Genomic DNA, 15,334 nt, shown 5'->3' with positions numbered 1-15,334 from the left:
GATTTAGCTTGGGCAAAAAAAAAATTCAGATTTTGTTCGGCACTGGTTAACCGAACAAGTATAAGGATGTTCGGCTGCAAACAACTGAATGTGTGGAAGGATGTTTGGCGGCAAACAACCGAACGTGTGGAAGGATGTTTGGTTGGCAACCACCAAACACCTTTTTTTCTAAATTTTTTAGAGATGTTCGATAATCTATGGCCGAATGGACAATACTATATTCGGTGCTACATTGCCGAATGGCTCATAACATATTCAAATCTAGTGTACCGAACATGTTGCGATTTCAGTTTTTTAAAATAAGCATTTAGTTTATGAAATAATTACTCTATACTACATCTTTACTATAGCTTTTAACTTCTAATACCATAATTATTAATATATAACAATCAGGTTAGTTTTATTAACAATCAGGTAAGTTTGACTCCACCTTATTCCGTTGACTCCACATGAGTGGGCTGCAATTACCTTTTATTTCTTATTTTTGGTATTTCTTTTTCTTCTCTCTTTCTCCTCGAGTCTCTCTCTTCTCTTTCCTCTGCTCGCTCTCTTCCCGCAATGTCTCTGAAGATCGGACTCTCGCCGTCCGGCAAGAGTAGTCGGCGGTGTGGGTCGACCCCATCCCCATCCCCATCCCCTTCCTCTCTCTTCCCTCTCCCTTCCCCAACCTCTGATGTCTAGCTCCAAGCAGATCCAGCAGATGGTGTGGTTCATTTGATCTTCTCCTTCTGGAGCTTCAGCGCGTTTCAATTTCTAGCTTGGTCGCGCGGGCAGCTTTGAAAGCTCGAACCTGGTTGCCTTGGCTCTCCACCTCCAAGAGCTTATCAGTAGAAGGTTCTTGATTTTTTTTTTTTAAAGCTCAGTTTCTGAAACTGCAATTTCTGTAACATTGCAAGTGAACTGAAACTGCAATTTATTGGAGTTGCAGTTCCTAACTGCAAGTGAAACTGCACTGCAAATGAACTGAAACTGCAGTTTATTTGAGTTGCAAGCTTGCAGTTGCAGTTACTAACTGTAAGTGAAACTGCAGTTTATTGGAGCTGCAGGCTTGCAGTTGCAGTTCCTAACTGCAAGTGAAACTGCAGTTTCTGAAACTGCACTGCAAATGAACTGAAACTGCACTGCAAATGAACTGAAACTGCAGTTTATTTGAGTTGCAAGCTTGCAGTTGCAGTTACTAACTGTAAGTGAAACTGCAGTTTTATTGGAGCTGCAAGTTTGTAGTTGCAGTTACTAACTACAAGTGAAAAATGCAGTTTCTGAAACTGCAAAGTGAACTGAAACTGCAGTTTATTTGGAGTTGCATGCTTGAAGTTGCAGAACAATGCTTGTGAGTGAAGATGAACAATTGTCGATTTGGTAAAGTTGAAGAAAGAGATCGATTTGGCAAAGAAAAGAAGAAGATCAGTTTTGGGCTATTTGTGTAGTTGGTTTGGTTGTGATGCGTTTCTTTGGGAAGGTGTCCGCATGTTGTATTTTGGGCTGGTAGATAGTGTCCGCAAGTTAATAAAAATAGATTGAGTAGTTTTGGTTAATATTTTGCTTTGTTAGTACCTTATAATTAATGGACTCTTAGTTTATTAACACTCAAAAAAATGATGAAAATGCTTCATTTAAAGACTCACAAACCACAATTTAATAATTCATTCGTCAATATTAAACTTGTTTGTATCAATATGGAGAATGTTATAGTGTGTTTAGAGTTTTGATAATGAGTTGAGTGAAGATGAACAATTGTCGATTTGGTAAAGTTGAAGAAAGAGATCGATTTGGCAAAGAAAAGAAGAAGATCAGTTTTGGGCTATTTGTGTAGTTGGTTTGGTTGTGATGCGTTTCTTTGGGAAGGTGTCCGCATGTTGTATTTTGGGCTGGTAGATAGTGTCCGCAAGTTAATAAAAATAGATTGAGTAGTTTTGGTTAATATTTTGCTTTGTTAGTACCTTATAATTAATGGACTCTTAGTTTATTAACACTCAAAAAAATGATGAAAATGCTTCATTTAAAGACTCACAAACCACAATTTAATAATTCATTCGTCAATATTAAACTTGTTTGTATCAATATGGAGAATGTTATAGTGTGTTTAGAGTTTTGATAATGAGTTGAGTGATAATGTGAGTAGAGAATTGATGTTGGGCTTAGGTTCAAATTAATTTAATTTAATTTTAATTAAAATTTTAAATCTTTGAAGGTCAATCTACGTTAAGGTAAAATTGAAAATTATATTTTTATTAAAGTGTTGAAGATAGAAATAAAAAAAGTTGGGTCTGAATAGCGGCACCCATTATTTTGTCAATTAGATTCTTGTTTGAATAGATGGCTTATCAACAAAATATATTGAACTTTTTGACAAAACATTATTATTTACAATTCTTTTTTGCAAATTTTCTCTTCCATCAAATTAGTTTGGTCATTTTCCAACTACCCTACTATCATGGTCATCATAGCATTATATACACTCATACGAGTGCATATGCTAGGACAAATCATCCATGCGTGCGTGGATGATTATCTTAAGCATGGCTCTTATGCTGTGGAAGTTGGAGTACTTAATTCAAATCTAATTGGCAATATATTGCTATGTAAGATTTTACAATCCTCATGTGAGATTTACTCTCAACGCGCCTCCTTTCATGTACTGTGACTTGGGCTAAATATATGAACATTAATTGGGTGACTTGTTGGTTGGGTTTGACACGTATATTTTTCATTCGAATACCATCTATAAGTTAAAGCACTCAATCTAAAACTAATTAACAATAAAAATTGAGAGGCTCAAGATATTATATATTGTTATGTAAGGATATACATTCTTGACATGAAATTTACTCTCACCACATACAAGTTATATGCATTCGAGTCCCATTCTTATAATAATTAGAGCACTGCTTTCATCTTGGTTGAAACGCCATATTCTAACTAGGCCTGCCCATCGGTCGGAACGAATCGGTAAATGGTCTTACCGATTCGATTTCCGAAATTTTTGGTAAGTCAATTTGGATGCCGATTACCGAATCGATTTTTTCGGAATTCGGCATGTTTCGGATACTTCGGAATTCGGCATTTTTCGGAATTTTCGGAATTTTCGGAATATTGATAACAATTGTCCATCAAAGGCTTTTGAACCCAAACAATATCTGATACAACTCGAGAGAGGCAGCAATATCTGATACACAAATTCAGAGAGAAACCCCATTAATCAAACCCGAACACCTCAAAACAGAAAAACCCAATTAATCACAACCCTCACTCAATTGAAACAATTACACAAAAATCCCTAATTTCATAGATGAGATCATGAGATCATGAGATCGAGAGATGAAAGAGTGATAGATGACAGACGAGAGATAAGAGATAGAGAATGGAGAGGATGCTTTCACTGCATAATCAAGTAATCAACCATATATAAATTAAGTACAGAGATTGTTTATAATTTACCATTAGGATGCTCGCAAATCCCAGACCTTGCCTTCGATCTGCTCTAGGCTCTAGCTGCTCTATCTTCTAAGTTTGAAGAATAGATATGAAGCAAAATCATTTTTGAGCCCTAGTTTTGAGATTGAAAACCGAAACAACATATAAGTAGAAGTATCACTAAAAAAAAACTCATTCATCAATTCAACCCAGAACACGCTCGAAGAGAGAGGGAGAAGAGGGAGAGAGAGAGAGAGGCGGCTGAAATGAGGAGTTCACACGAAGAGAGGGGTAGCTTAAACAACTTAAACCTAATGTACTTAATATTAATTTATTATTTAATATATGTATAAATATATTTACTGGTAGAATAACTTCAAATAGATGTGGTAATCTAGTGGTTAAGGCGCTGCCCAAGTCCTTCTGAACTGTGTTCGATTCCCATAATAGCATATTTCCATTTTTTTATTTTTGGGTATTAAAAATTTAATTAAACAAACTTTTTTCTTTTTGGGTCAATAATTAAACAAACTAAAACATATATAGATTAGTTTAATTAGGGTTATTAAATATTAAGTTTTTAGTTATACAAACCTATATTGGTTATTAATTAGTTTAAGGAAATGTTTCATATATGTATAAAGTATAAACCTATATTGGTTTAATAAGGAAATGTTTCATATATATAAACCTATATCGCTATATATAAGTGTTTCCTATATAAACCTATATGTTTTACAATTTATATAATAGATTTCATATAAAAATTCACTACAACGTCACCACCACTGTTCTTGTCAACATTATTATTTTGGGGTTTGGACTTTGGGGTTTGGTGAGTGTTTAAGGTTTGGAGTTTTTATTATATATGTTTTATAAGCATACAATGTGATCGTGTTCCCAACGATTCGAATCGTTCAATTTTTAGTTCCCCACTCAAAGATCATTCATGCAAAAAATTAGCTCAATCAGAGATGTAGAAGTTAGGTGACGGTGGTCGAAATTATGAATGAGCGTGGTTTTTTAATGATAATCGAATGGGTAGATGAATTCAGATTTGGCCAATTTTTTGCAGGGATAATCTTTGAGTATGAACATAGAAAATGAACGGCTCAGATTGTTGTAATCACGTTGTGGTCTTCCCAATTATTAAAACGACAATGTTTAAACGAAAAAACTAATAGAATTATAGTCTTCAAGTGTATTTATATATAGAAGCTCACATCTCGATCGTGTTTCCAACGATCTAAACCGTTCATTTTTTAGTTCCCCACTCAAAGATCATCCATGTATAAATTTAGCTCAATCAAAGATGTAGAAGTTAGGTAACGGTGGTCGAACTTAATAACGATCGTGATTTTTCTAATGATAATCGAACGGGTAGATGAATTATAATTTGGACGATTTTTTGCAGAGATAATCGTTGAGTATGAACATAGAAAATAAACAACTCCGATCGTTGAAATTAAGTAACAGTGATCAAGTAAGTTGAAATAAGAAACAGTTAAGTATTGGTGAAATAAAAATATTATTAGCTTCAATTAAAATAAGGTATAATAATTTATAAAAATATATCATTCAAATAAATATATGGTTCAAGTGAAATAATTATGAAATAGCTAGTCTATATACCATATAAGAATCTCAATTGATATAATATATGCTACAATTGATATGTAAAATATATTTAATTATCTAAAATATAGCTAGGTTAATATTAATTTTATTATCTAAAATGTGTATAAATATATACATCTAAAAAATAGGTTCACAAGAGCTTGTTAGTCTAGTGGGTAAGGCATAGCAAGCTTTTCCATGAGGTCTTGCACCATAAGCGGTGTCATTTCAACCTTCTTATGTTTATATTTTTTATATAAAAAATAAAAATAAATTATATATTAAATAGGGTATTAAGTTATTTAATATAGTTTAGAGTATATGGTATATAGGGCATAGACCATATACTATACCCTATAACTATAATAATTTTAGTATACATAGACTATAAGCTATTAAGTATATTAATGTAGTTGTATGATATATATAACTAAATTTTGGAAAATTATTCGGAATTTTCGGTAAAAATCGATTCGGTGTGTTTCGGTAATTGGTCGGTATACCAACTTTTTTCGGTTTTTACCAAAACCAAACCAACTTTTTCGGTATTTTTTCGATTTCGGATTTTCGATTTTCGGAAAAAAAAAATCGATTTACCAAACCAAAAAATTTCGATCGGTAATCGATCGGTTCGGTAAATACCAAACCAATGGGCAGCCCTAATTCTAACTTACAAGAAAGATTTTGACCCAAAAAAAAAAAAAAAAACTTACAAGAAAGAAGAAAAGGACAAAGCATACCAGAAAGAAAGATGGTTGATCGAGTCATACTTGGCAAGCCCAGCTATGCACAGTAAGTGGGCTGAAACTGAAAGCAGCCCCAACCAAATGCATTGATTAGGCGCATGGGCAGTGTCCCACCCATCAAGTATAATTTAGAGCAGAACACGAACTGACGAACGTATCTTTGTTAATTGCTATTGTGAAGTTGCCTGAGACGCAGGCAACCTCAGTCTAATTACCGTGTGTTTTGTTGTTGGCTTCGGCCTATGTGGGTTGCTAATAAAGAGAGAGTTCTAGTATATGTGGTGGGGGCCTAGTTGGGTAGCCCACAGCCACACATATGGATTGTAATATTGTATTTGTCTACTTGGTGGGTCCAAAAAGGCCAGCGTCCTGCCAAGCCCATAACCAAGTCATTTACTCTTGTGGGCCTAGCTTCTTTGAACTTATATATATATATATTTTAGAAAATAAAAATTACGGTTACAAACAGTATTTTTTGTTGGCCTGACTCATTTCGTACTTACGTAATGTCTTGATTGTTTCACTCGTGTTATGAATGTATCACAGCCTAACTCAGTTGACACTTCTAATATGCTGCCTAGTAAATGTAATCATGACATTACTACAATAGGTCATGGTCATATTAACCAACCATAATTGTTAGAAATAAATGTAGAGTAGGAAGGCCTTCAAAAAAAAGAAAAGAAAAAAAAGAAAGGGAATTGAGAGGTTGTTGGAGCATGGTGAGGGTCTTGCATGGATAAAGTAGATGCAAGACATTTACTAAACTCTAAAATTTAAGGAGGAGAATGAGTCATTAATGAGAATATTAACTATTTTTCCAAGTAAAGATATTAGTTACTTGGTCATTTAAGTTAAAACACCCTTGTTTATATAGGTGGAGTCTCATCCTAAAAAAAATAGTTGTAAACAAGTGCGGAATAGAAAGTTGAAGCTTCAAAATCTAAGGGTGCATTTGGTAACGTTTTACAAAACGGTTTTTCATTTTACAAATTTAAAAAAATAATAAAAATATGTTTGGTTGTCGTATTGAAAAAATAATTTTTGAAAAACACAAAATAAAATTTCTAATTTATAGTGTAAATTCAGAAAACGACTAAATAATATTTTCAATAAATTTAGAAAACATTAAGAACACGGATACAAATAAAAAAAATTTACAACTGAAAAAAAAATTAAAAAACATGTGATCTGCACCTCCTCCCCACTTAGCCAGACCCACCTCCAGCGGCAACTCTACCCCCCGCCGCTGCCCACCTCACCCATCTCTCTTCATATCTCATATATTCCTCTATTTCTTTCTCTCTCTCTACCCATCTCTCAAAATATATACTTTATAATCCCTATATAGTTTTTAATTCTCGCTTCAATAAACGGATTAAGACTCTCCGTAACATCCATGACAGGAATCTCAATAGCCTTAACAACCCTTACATAGAGAAAATACATTTGTTTAACTAGATCATAGATGTTTGCAGTCTTGTCTCAATTAATAATACGGCCACCAACAACTTTTCCACCTCTAAGGTAGTCGAGTCGGTCGAGGTGGGTTGAGTTTTATGAAACTTCTCTCTTTTTTAATTATATATTTTATGAAATTAATTAATAATAATTTATAATTAATATATTTTATGAATATAATTATTTGGTTGTAATAATTGGTTAATATTAAATGTGTTTTCATTATTTTTGTTTTATATAATTTTTTTTAATTACACTAGCAAATGCCTTTTTATATTTTAAAAAAATTATTTTGTAAAACATTATTAGACGGCTTCAAGTTTTTCAAAACTAGAACTCTAATGCTACGTTGGACAACCATTATATAAAGCCAGAAAGCCTTTCCAAAAGTATAAAGCCTCTTCATTTCCATCTTTTGAATACCTGGCAACCAAGGAATCAAGGATGGAGATGGGGTTTAAACTTGAGAAGTGTCTATTCTCTCTACCTAATAAGTAATACCCACAAAAATATCTGACAGTCGTTGTTCCGTTTGTTGATCACAAGCATCAATATTTCCAAACCCCTCCATCAGCTAGCTGCGCTTATCCACTTCTTTTCACTTTTCATTTTGTCAGAAGGAAAGAAACCATGGGCTCCACTGCAAAGCACATAGTTATTCTGGGCCAATTGGTCAATTACTCAGCTTCTTTATACATATGATTATATATTAATTAATTCCACCCACCAGCTCAACCTTATCATAATGATGATTGTTTATGTAAATCCCTCTTTTTCTTTGTTTGTTACATCATTGTCTGTTACCAATTAATCAAGGCTCATTTGAGAGAAGCCATGTGTGAACTGTGAACTTACATCATCATCAATCATCATCATGTGTTGCTGCTAAGTGCTAAGCACAAAACCAATCATAAAAAGTGAGGTCTTAAAAAATAGAAGGAAATTAATTAAGGGAGTACTTCACAGATATACATGAAGCTCAATGGTGTTCAGCTGGAAATATTCGTTTAAATATTGATGTGTTGAGGATAACTTCCACGTAATCTGATTAATTTACAATAAAAAACAATTTAACCTGAATAAATCTTATTCTTGTTTGTTTATAGAGGCACCTATAGCTTTATAATAGTAAAAACTATGCACCAAAGTAGAAGGAATGAGCGTCAATATTGGATTTGGCATCCTAATGGTCTATTGTGTGGCATATTGGATTTCAAATCAAGTCCTGTATGGACTTCTCTATTCTCACACGAAGGTTTGAACCTAATATTTTGATTCTCGTTTCACTCATTTCATGTTATTTAAAATTCGTAAAATTATAATTTGTATATTTAAAATTTGATAGGAAATAAAAAATATGTTGTCTTATTCCTTCTCCTCTTAAATTGATTACCTCAATGATAACCAAAGGATCAGCAAACTCTCCTCTCTCCGTCAACAAAAATTCAGACATTTTTATGGAATCAAATTAAGGTTGAATTCCAAACCCCTTCCCCTTTTCAAGAATATATTATTTCTTTTAACATGAACAAGTATTTTTCTTCAAGACTTTAACTACAGTTGACATATGAAAGAGATATCACGTCTTTCCATGAATTAAGGCATTCTTTGTCTTTCTCTAATATTTTTTTTTTCAGTCATACTTCTCAAATGGAATTTATTTTTGAAATTCATGTTATTCGTGCACAGGCTATTTCAAAAGTTTAGGTAAAACACCTACAGTACGTCCTAAATTAATGTAAACCATAATGTGCGAGCTAGCCTACTTGGGAAGAACTAAATTCCTTGCAATGGGTTTTTGGCTTGTTGCAGCTGCGAAAAAGAGAATCTGATAATTTTTTTTTTTTTTTTAACATAGAATCATTCATATATGTGTGGATATGGATAACATAAAGAATCATTCCTTTCCCTCTAACCTACAATTAGTGGCAAATTGTAGATCAGAGACATCTGTAACCCAAGAATATATATTGTTAGTTTAATTAAGTTGTGCAATATTCTCATAAGTAAATATGAAGTGTTAGATCAGCCATAAAGATAAAAACATTAAATGCATATTTAGTAATATAATACTAAAATTGAGACAATTGAAACTAAATTTACTTTAGTGAAACGTACTTGACCGAAACTACAAGTATATATCAAAACCTCAAGTGCCTCTCATATACCCCTCACATGCATGTTCATTTCATTGAACAAATTGTACTTAGTTTGAGCAAATTAAACTTTTTATGTTGAAAAATTTGACGAAATTAAGTTATTGAAACAATTAGTAAACTATAATACTAAAATTGAAACTACATTTACCTTAGTGGAACTTGACAGAAATTACAGGTATTAAAATCATAATTTAGCAACAAAAAAATCATTTTCATTTCTTTGATAACTGAACTTCAAAGTTCCACCACCCACTTTGTTATCAGTTTAAAATTTTAAACTTCGAACACGAACACGTTTAAGATTTTTAAATATTTTAAACTTTGAATACGAACACGAACACATGTAATTATTTTAAACTTTGAGCACGAACACGTGTAATTGATATGCAGATTACACATATGACTATATGAGGTTGTAATTAAGACGTATAAAGTAACCTCAAGCCTTTCAATTACACGTATAAGGTAAACTTGAGTGTTTTAATTATGTTAGTGAATACGTTCTTAGACCCTAGTACCATGCTTGAACTTACCGTGTGTATACTCATCATTCTCATCACTGTAGTAAATAGTTTGAGGTCTGAAGCTCCTAGAAGAGGGTAGATTTTGAGAACCGGATGCCCCACACATGTGAAACTTCTAAACGATCCTAAGAAGATGACAAATTTTCTTGCAGAAGCTAGCCACCGAGGAAAATTAATAAATTTATAACCTCAAGTGGACGTATCCATTTCTTGCTTCCTCACTCACTCTTTAGGTCACTATATAAACCATTCTAATCTCTACCTTCACGCAACCCCACTCTCTCAAAAAAAAAAAAAACAAAAAACAAAAAAAAAAACAAGAAAAAAGAGGCAGAATATAAAACATTCATCTTTCTGAAAAAAGAGGATCATCGAGCAGCAGCAAATTATGAGGCCAGCACCAAGAGTAGTAGCTGAATACGGCCTCCTGATCCACCTTTCCTCCCCACTACAATCCCCACCACCTTCATCTCCGGCAAGATGTGAGCCCCACGCTTGCCGCTGGTGGCCCTACTCCGGCTCCAAAGAGTTCGAAGCCAACGCCGCCATGGTCATCATCATCCTCCTCTCCGCCCTCACCTGCGCCCTCGCTCTCAACGCTGCCATCCGCTGCTTCCTTCGCAGCAGCAGCAGCACCTCCGACGCCCGTGGTTCTGACCACCACCACCCTATAATTCTCCCCCAGACTCAGCAGAAGAGCAATGCCGCGGTGGCTCCTCCCCTGGAAGGCGGGCCCACGGTGGTTTACACGGCGGGGATGAAGACGAGGCTGGCGGGGGCCGAGGCCGAGTGCGCCATTTGCTTGTCGGAGTTCGTGGACGGTGAGGGGATAAGGGTTTTGCCGAGGTGTAAGCATGGCTTCCACGCCCACTGTATCCAGGAGTGGCTGTCTTCTCACTCCTCTTGTCCCACGTGCCGCCGCACGTGCCTCCCTCCGTCCCCTTCTCAATCCACCCAGCAGGAACAACCACCGGTTCTGGAAAGTACTGGTCCGTAGCGGCTCTACTGTACTTACTCATGAGTTTTCAACTGCATGTACACATATGTATGAATGCGTAAACTAGTAATTGAGTTCAAGTTTAATTATTTAAATGGTAGATCAATCAAAAACCCAGCATTAACTATTACTAATTGATGATTTAACTAAATAATTAGATCAATCGACAAATGGTTCATTTCTTCGTCAGATTTGCATGTGGCCCTTGCGTTTTTTGCCTACAGCATTTAATAACCGTCCATTTTGCCTTTGGCCTTACTAGTAATAGAGCTGCTGATTGCTCATGCATGACAACAAAACGTTGCGTTTCCAGGCGTTTCAAACTGTCCCAATTGTGTCTGTTTGTGTCTTTGTGAAACTTGAGAGTGCAGCAAATTTTCGTGTCCCTAGCGCAGGACCACCTTGGTAAGCGCAATAAACACTCTGTCACTCTGCATCCCTAGGCAAACCTAACACCACCTGCTCAGTTGAGTCAGTTCCCAGTCCCCAGTTCTCTCTTTCTTACAAAGAACCTGGGCAGTGTTTTTATTTGGAGCTCCAACTTCAACATTAAGTACTGAGATTAGATTTTCTCCAATTTAACTATTCTTTGAGACATGCTTCGGTGGATATGTCCGCATGGCATGTATAGACGGATCACACGGTCTAAAATCCCCGCGGTAGCGAAATCCCTTAAGTTTAACTGGAAATTAACCCAAATTTAATTTCTGAATTACTAAGGTGATCAACTCATTTTTGCTGGGTCGAAGATGGACTCAATCACTTCCCTCATTGCATATGTAACATATGCAAGAAAATACATTCACCCAATTCCCAACAACAAAGATAATATTATATATTAAGAAGCAGCCAAAACACATTACTACTATCATATTATATTTTCAACAACCGAGAAAAGCACATACTCAATGTGTACAAGGCAACTACAATACTGATCTGATATAATAAGAACTAGTGTACTATCAAGTATATGTGACAGGCAAGAAGAAAGAAACTCAAACAAGATGATAAACGGACCAAGCACACCCATTACCGAATCTGACAAGCCAAAACCACACAATCCAAGAGGGGAAAGACAAAATGATCACATATTTAGAAGCATTTCCTGTGAACAATGGATGGACCTGATTCATCGTACTCTGCCTTAGATATCCACATCTGCATTCAAGCAAAAGAATACTCCAAAATTATAATCATACAACCATACAATCACTGCCTAAATAAAAATGCTTTAAGAAGTTTCTTGAGGAAAAAACCATACTAAATAGCCCATGTAATGTACCTAATGACTTATACAACTTCTAACCTGATACCATACTTGATAAATCAGAACCAGTTTTTAATTCCTTCACTTTTAGCTACCTGTAGCCTCTTTTAATTTATTCCTCAAGAATATATGGAGGGGATTTCACACCTTTACTAGTTTTCTTATTATATATCTTAAAGCTTTTATAGTAAATTGAAGAGAAATCAAATATGAAAATCATCAAAGTACAAGTAGTATAAGCAATACCTGCTGGAATGTGCTCAGTGAAGCCAAAATAGACCCTCCAATCCAAACACTGTACTTTCTCTCTGGAGGTGCTACCACCTTAATTTTCATGCTGCTTGGTGCAAGGGCTGTGATCTCCTTGCTCATACGATCAGCAATTCCTGGGAACATGGTGGACCCTCCACTGAGCACAATGTTGCCATACAAGTCCTTCCTGATGTCAACATCACACTTCATAATCGAGTTATAGGTGGTCTCATGAATTCCAGGTGACTCCATTCCAATGAGTGATGGTTGAAATAGGACCTCAGGACAACGGAAACGCTCTGCTCCAATAGTGATTACCTGACCATCAGGTAGTTCATAGCTCTTCTCAATTGACGAGCTGGTATGAGCAGCTTCAAGTTCCTGTTCATAATCAAGTGCCACATAGGCAAGCTTCTCCTTAATGTCGCGCACAATTTCCCGTTCAGCAGTTGTAGTAAACGAATACCCTCTCTCAGTCAGGATCTTCATTAAGGAATCTGTTAAATCTCGTCCAGCAAGGTCAAGCCGGAGGATGGCATGTGGAAGAGCATAACCTTCATAGATGGGAACAGTGTGACTGACTCCATCACCAGAGTCCAGCACAATACCTGGGACATGTTTTGTTGTTAAAAAATTTAATAAACTTTCAGGATTATCAACTTTGCTTCCAAATTTACTGGTTTTTGCACTTGGTGGTAAAGCATTATAACAAAATAAATAGATAGATCGCTCTCAATTTTACGTATCGGTACAAACCTGTTGTACGCCCACTAGCATAGAGGGAGAGAACTGCTTGAATGGCAACATACATAGCAGGGACATTGAAGGTCTCAAACATGATCTGTGTCATCTTCTCCCTGTTGGCCTTAGGATTGAGGGGTGCCTCGGTAAGCAGCACAGGGTGTTCTTCGGGAGCCACACGAAGCTCATTATAGAAGGTATGATGCCAAATCTTTTCCATGTCATCCCAGTTGCTAACAATCCCATGTTCGATAGGGTATTTTAATGTGAGAATACCTCTTTTGGACTGAGCCTCATCCCCAACATAGGCATCTTTCTGTCCCATCCCCACCATAACACCTGTGTGTCTAGGTCGACCAACAATACTGGGGAAGACAGCCCTTGGAGCATCATCTCCAGCAAACCCAGCCTGTTTAAGGGAATCATAATTGATTGATACAGACCAAGGGAGTGCATGTGTGTGTGTTAATTTGGCTTTATGGTACATGAAATGAAACTAATCCCTTACCTTAACCATTCCAGTGCCATTATCACAGACAAGAGGCTGAATGTCCTCGGTATCTGCCATTCTTTATAGTGGCCTGCAAAGAAATCAGGGTAATCTGTTAGGAATCTAAGAAGTATACTACGTTCAGCAGCCACATCAACCACATCAGCTTCATGATGATGGATATAGTTAGATAGTTAGTAGTAGTTAAAGTGGTTGTATTCAGTTGGGAAGCGGTTAATGTATTCAACATTCAGTTACAATGATGGGAGGGTTCATCTATAAATGCATGTAATCGTGTCAAATTTCCTCATTGAATGAATGGAAATACTTCATTGTTAGTTTATACTTTAGAAAACTCTTAGTTTTGGTTTTGGAAGGCATACCATCTACCATAATCTAATCAATTCAAAGAAGCATATTCCAATACTTAAAGCAGCAAGCCACTGGGGAGACAGCAACAATTCCCAACTTTTAAAATTAAAGAAAAGAATGGTCATATCAATGAGTAACTGCAAGCTTGAATGAATTGCTAAGCACTGGGTAGCCCATATTTGAACAGGGCACACTTGACAGCTTACTGCAAGACAACGGAATGCTCTATTTGGCACTAAAACCAATGGAGACAGGCAAAAAATTTAAATTGAACATAACTTGCAAATTCCTTCTAGCAGTGGGCTTTAATGGCCGAAAATTGCATCCAGCACAAAGCCAATCCAAGCAACTCGTATGGGTTTTCAGGCACCGATCACATATCCAAATCACATGGTTGATCTTTATCAAATATAGAGGAGTAAATTACATGATTTGTAAAATAATGAGGATTACATATATAAGAGATTACATTTCTTATTGAGACACATGCAGCCAACAATCAACAACTTGATAAGAAGAAGAATAGAAGAGAAATAGGCTTTTGAATTTCCTATTGTCCTAAAACATTATCAACTATTCATAATCAAAATTGATATGGTACCCTGATAGGCTGATACCATCAAAATTTAGATCCCATCAGATCAAATCACTCAGAAAAATATTAGAAATTGCACAAATTGACTCCCAAGCATCAAAGTCACTCACTCTCAAGTCTCAATCAGTGACCAACCGATTAACAATAACATCAACAAATCACTCAACAAACTCATTGATCACCAGAAATTCAAACTGAAATTGCATATATTGATTAAGACAAGACTAAAGAAATCAATCAAAACAGCAAATCAGATACAGATTCCAAAGAAACCATCATTCGAACTTACAAAAATTGCCAATCACAAAGCGAAAAGGAGCAGAGAAACTAAAGAGAAAGAAAAGAGCGTGAAAGCATGTACCTTAGGAGTTGGGACTCGCTGAGAGTTTGAGAAGTCGCAGCAGAACAGAGAGACACAATAGGCGTGCAGAGCAAACCAAAGAGACAAAGAAGAGTGAGTGGACAATCGAATAATGAACGAGAGAAAAGGTCGGTAGATTCTGCTTTACGATTAGACAACACCCAAAGCTGATCGAGAAAAAGAAAAAATTAATGAAATTAAATAATAAAAAAGTGTGGACTGTGGAGCCGCCAAATGAACTTTCCAGAATGTAATTTGCATACAAAAAGAAAATAAAAAAGAGGAGGCAGCTGGAATTCGACGACTAATTTCGCGGGCTGACACCGAGGCAAGCGGGG

The 15,334-nt window shown here is 35.8% G+C and overlaps 2 protein-coding genes across 2 annotated transcripts; one reads left to right on the top strand and one right to left on the bottom strand.

The window, feature by feature from the left end:
- Nucleotides 1–10,210: 10,210 nt before the first annotated feature.
- Nucleotides 10,211–11,013, top strand: LOC147274414 (RING-H2 finger protein ATL79-like). The gene has a single exon (XM_086256562.1). The coding sequence runs from the start codon at nucleotides 10,310–10,312 to the stop codon at nucleotides 10,916–10,918; it is 609 nt and encodes a 202-aa protein (XP_086112688.1). The 5' UTR covers nucleotides 10,211–10,309; the 3' UTR covers nucleotides 10,919–11,013.
- A 715-nt stretch (nucleotides 11,014–11,728) lies between these two features.
- Nucleotides 11,729–15,216, bottom strand: LOC147274413 (actin-7-like). Its single transcript, XM_086256561.1, has 5 exons — nucleotides 14,997–15,216; nucleotides 13,687–13,759; nucleotides 13,194–13,587; nucleotides 12,432–13,045; nucleotides 11,729–12,076 (listed from the first exon to the last, which is right to left on the bottom strand). Exons 2-5 carry the CDS (start codon nucleotides 13,744–13,746, stop codon nucleotides 12,011–12,013), a joined length of 1,134 nt encoding a protein of 377 aa, XP_086112687.1. The 5' UTR covers nucleotides 13,747–13,759; nucleotides 14,997–15,216; the 3' UTR covers nucleotides 11,729–12,010.
- Nucleotides 15,217–15,334: the final 118 nt, after the last annotated feature.

The sequence above is a fragment of the Dryas octopetala genome, chromosome 9, assembly GCF_963921425.1.
Source record: "Dryas octopetala chromosome 9, drDryOcto1.1, whole genome shotgun sequence".
Lineage (NCBI taxonomy): Eukaryota > Viridiplantae > Streptophyta > Magnoliopsida > Rosales > Rosaceae > Dryas > Dryas octopetala.
The sequence above is the reverse complement of the archived record's forward strand: the minus strand, read 5'-3'. Positions and strand labels throughout refer to the sequence as shown.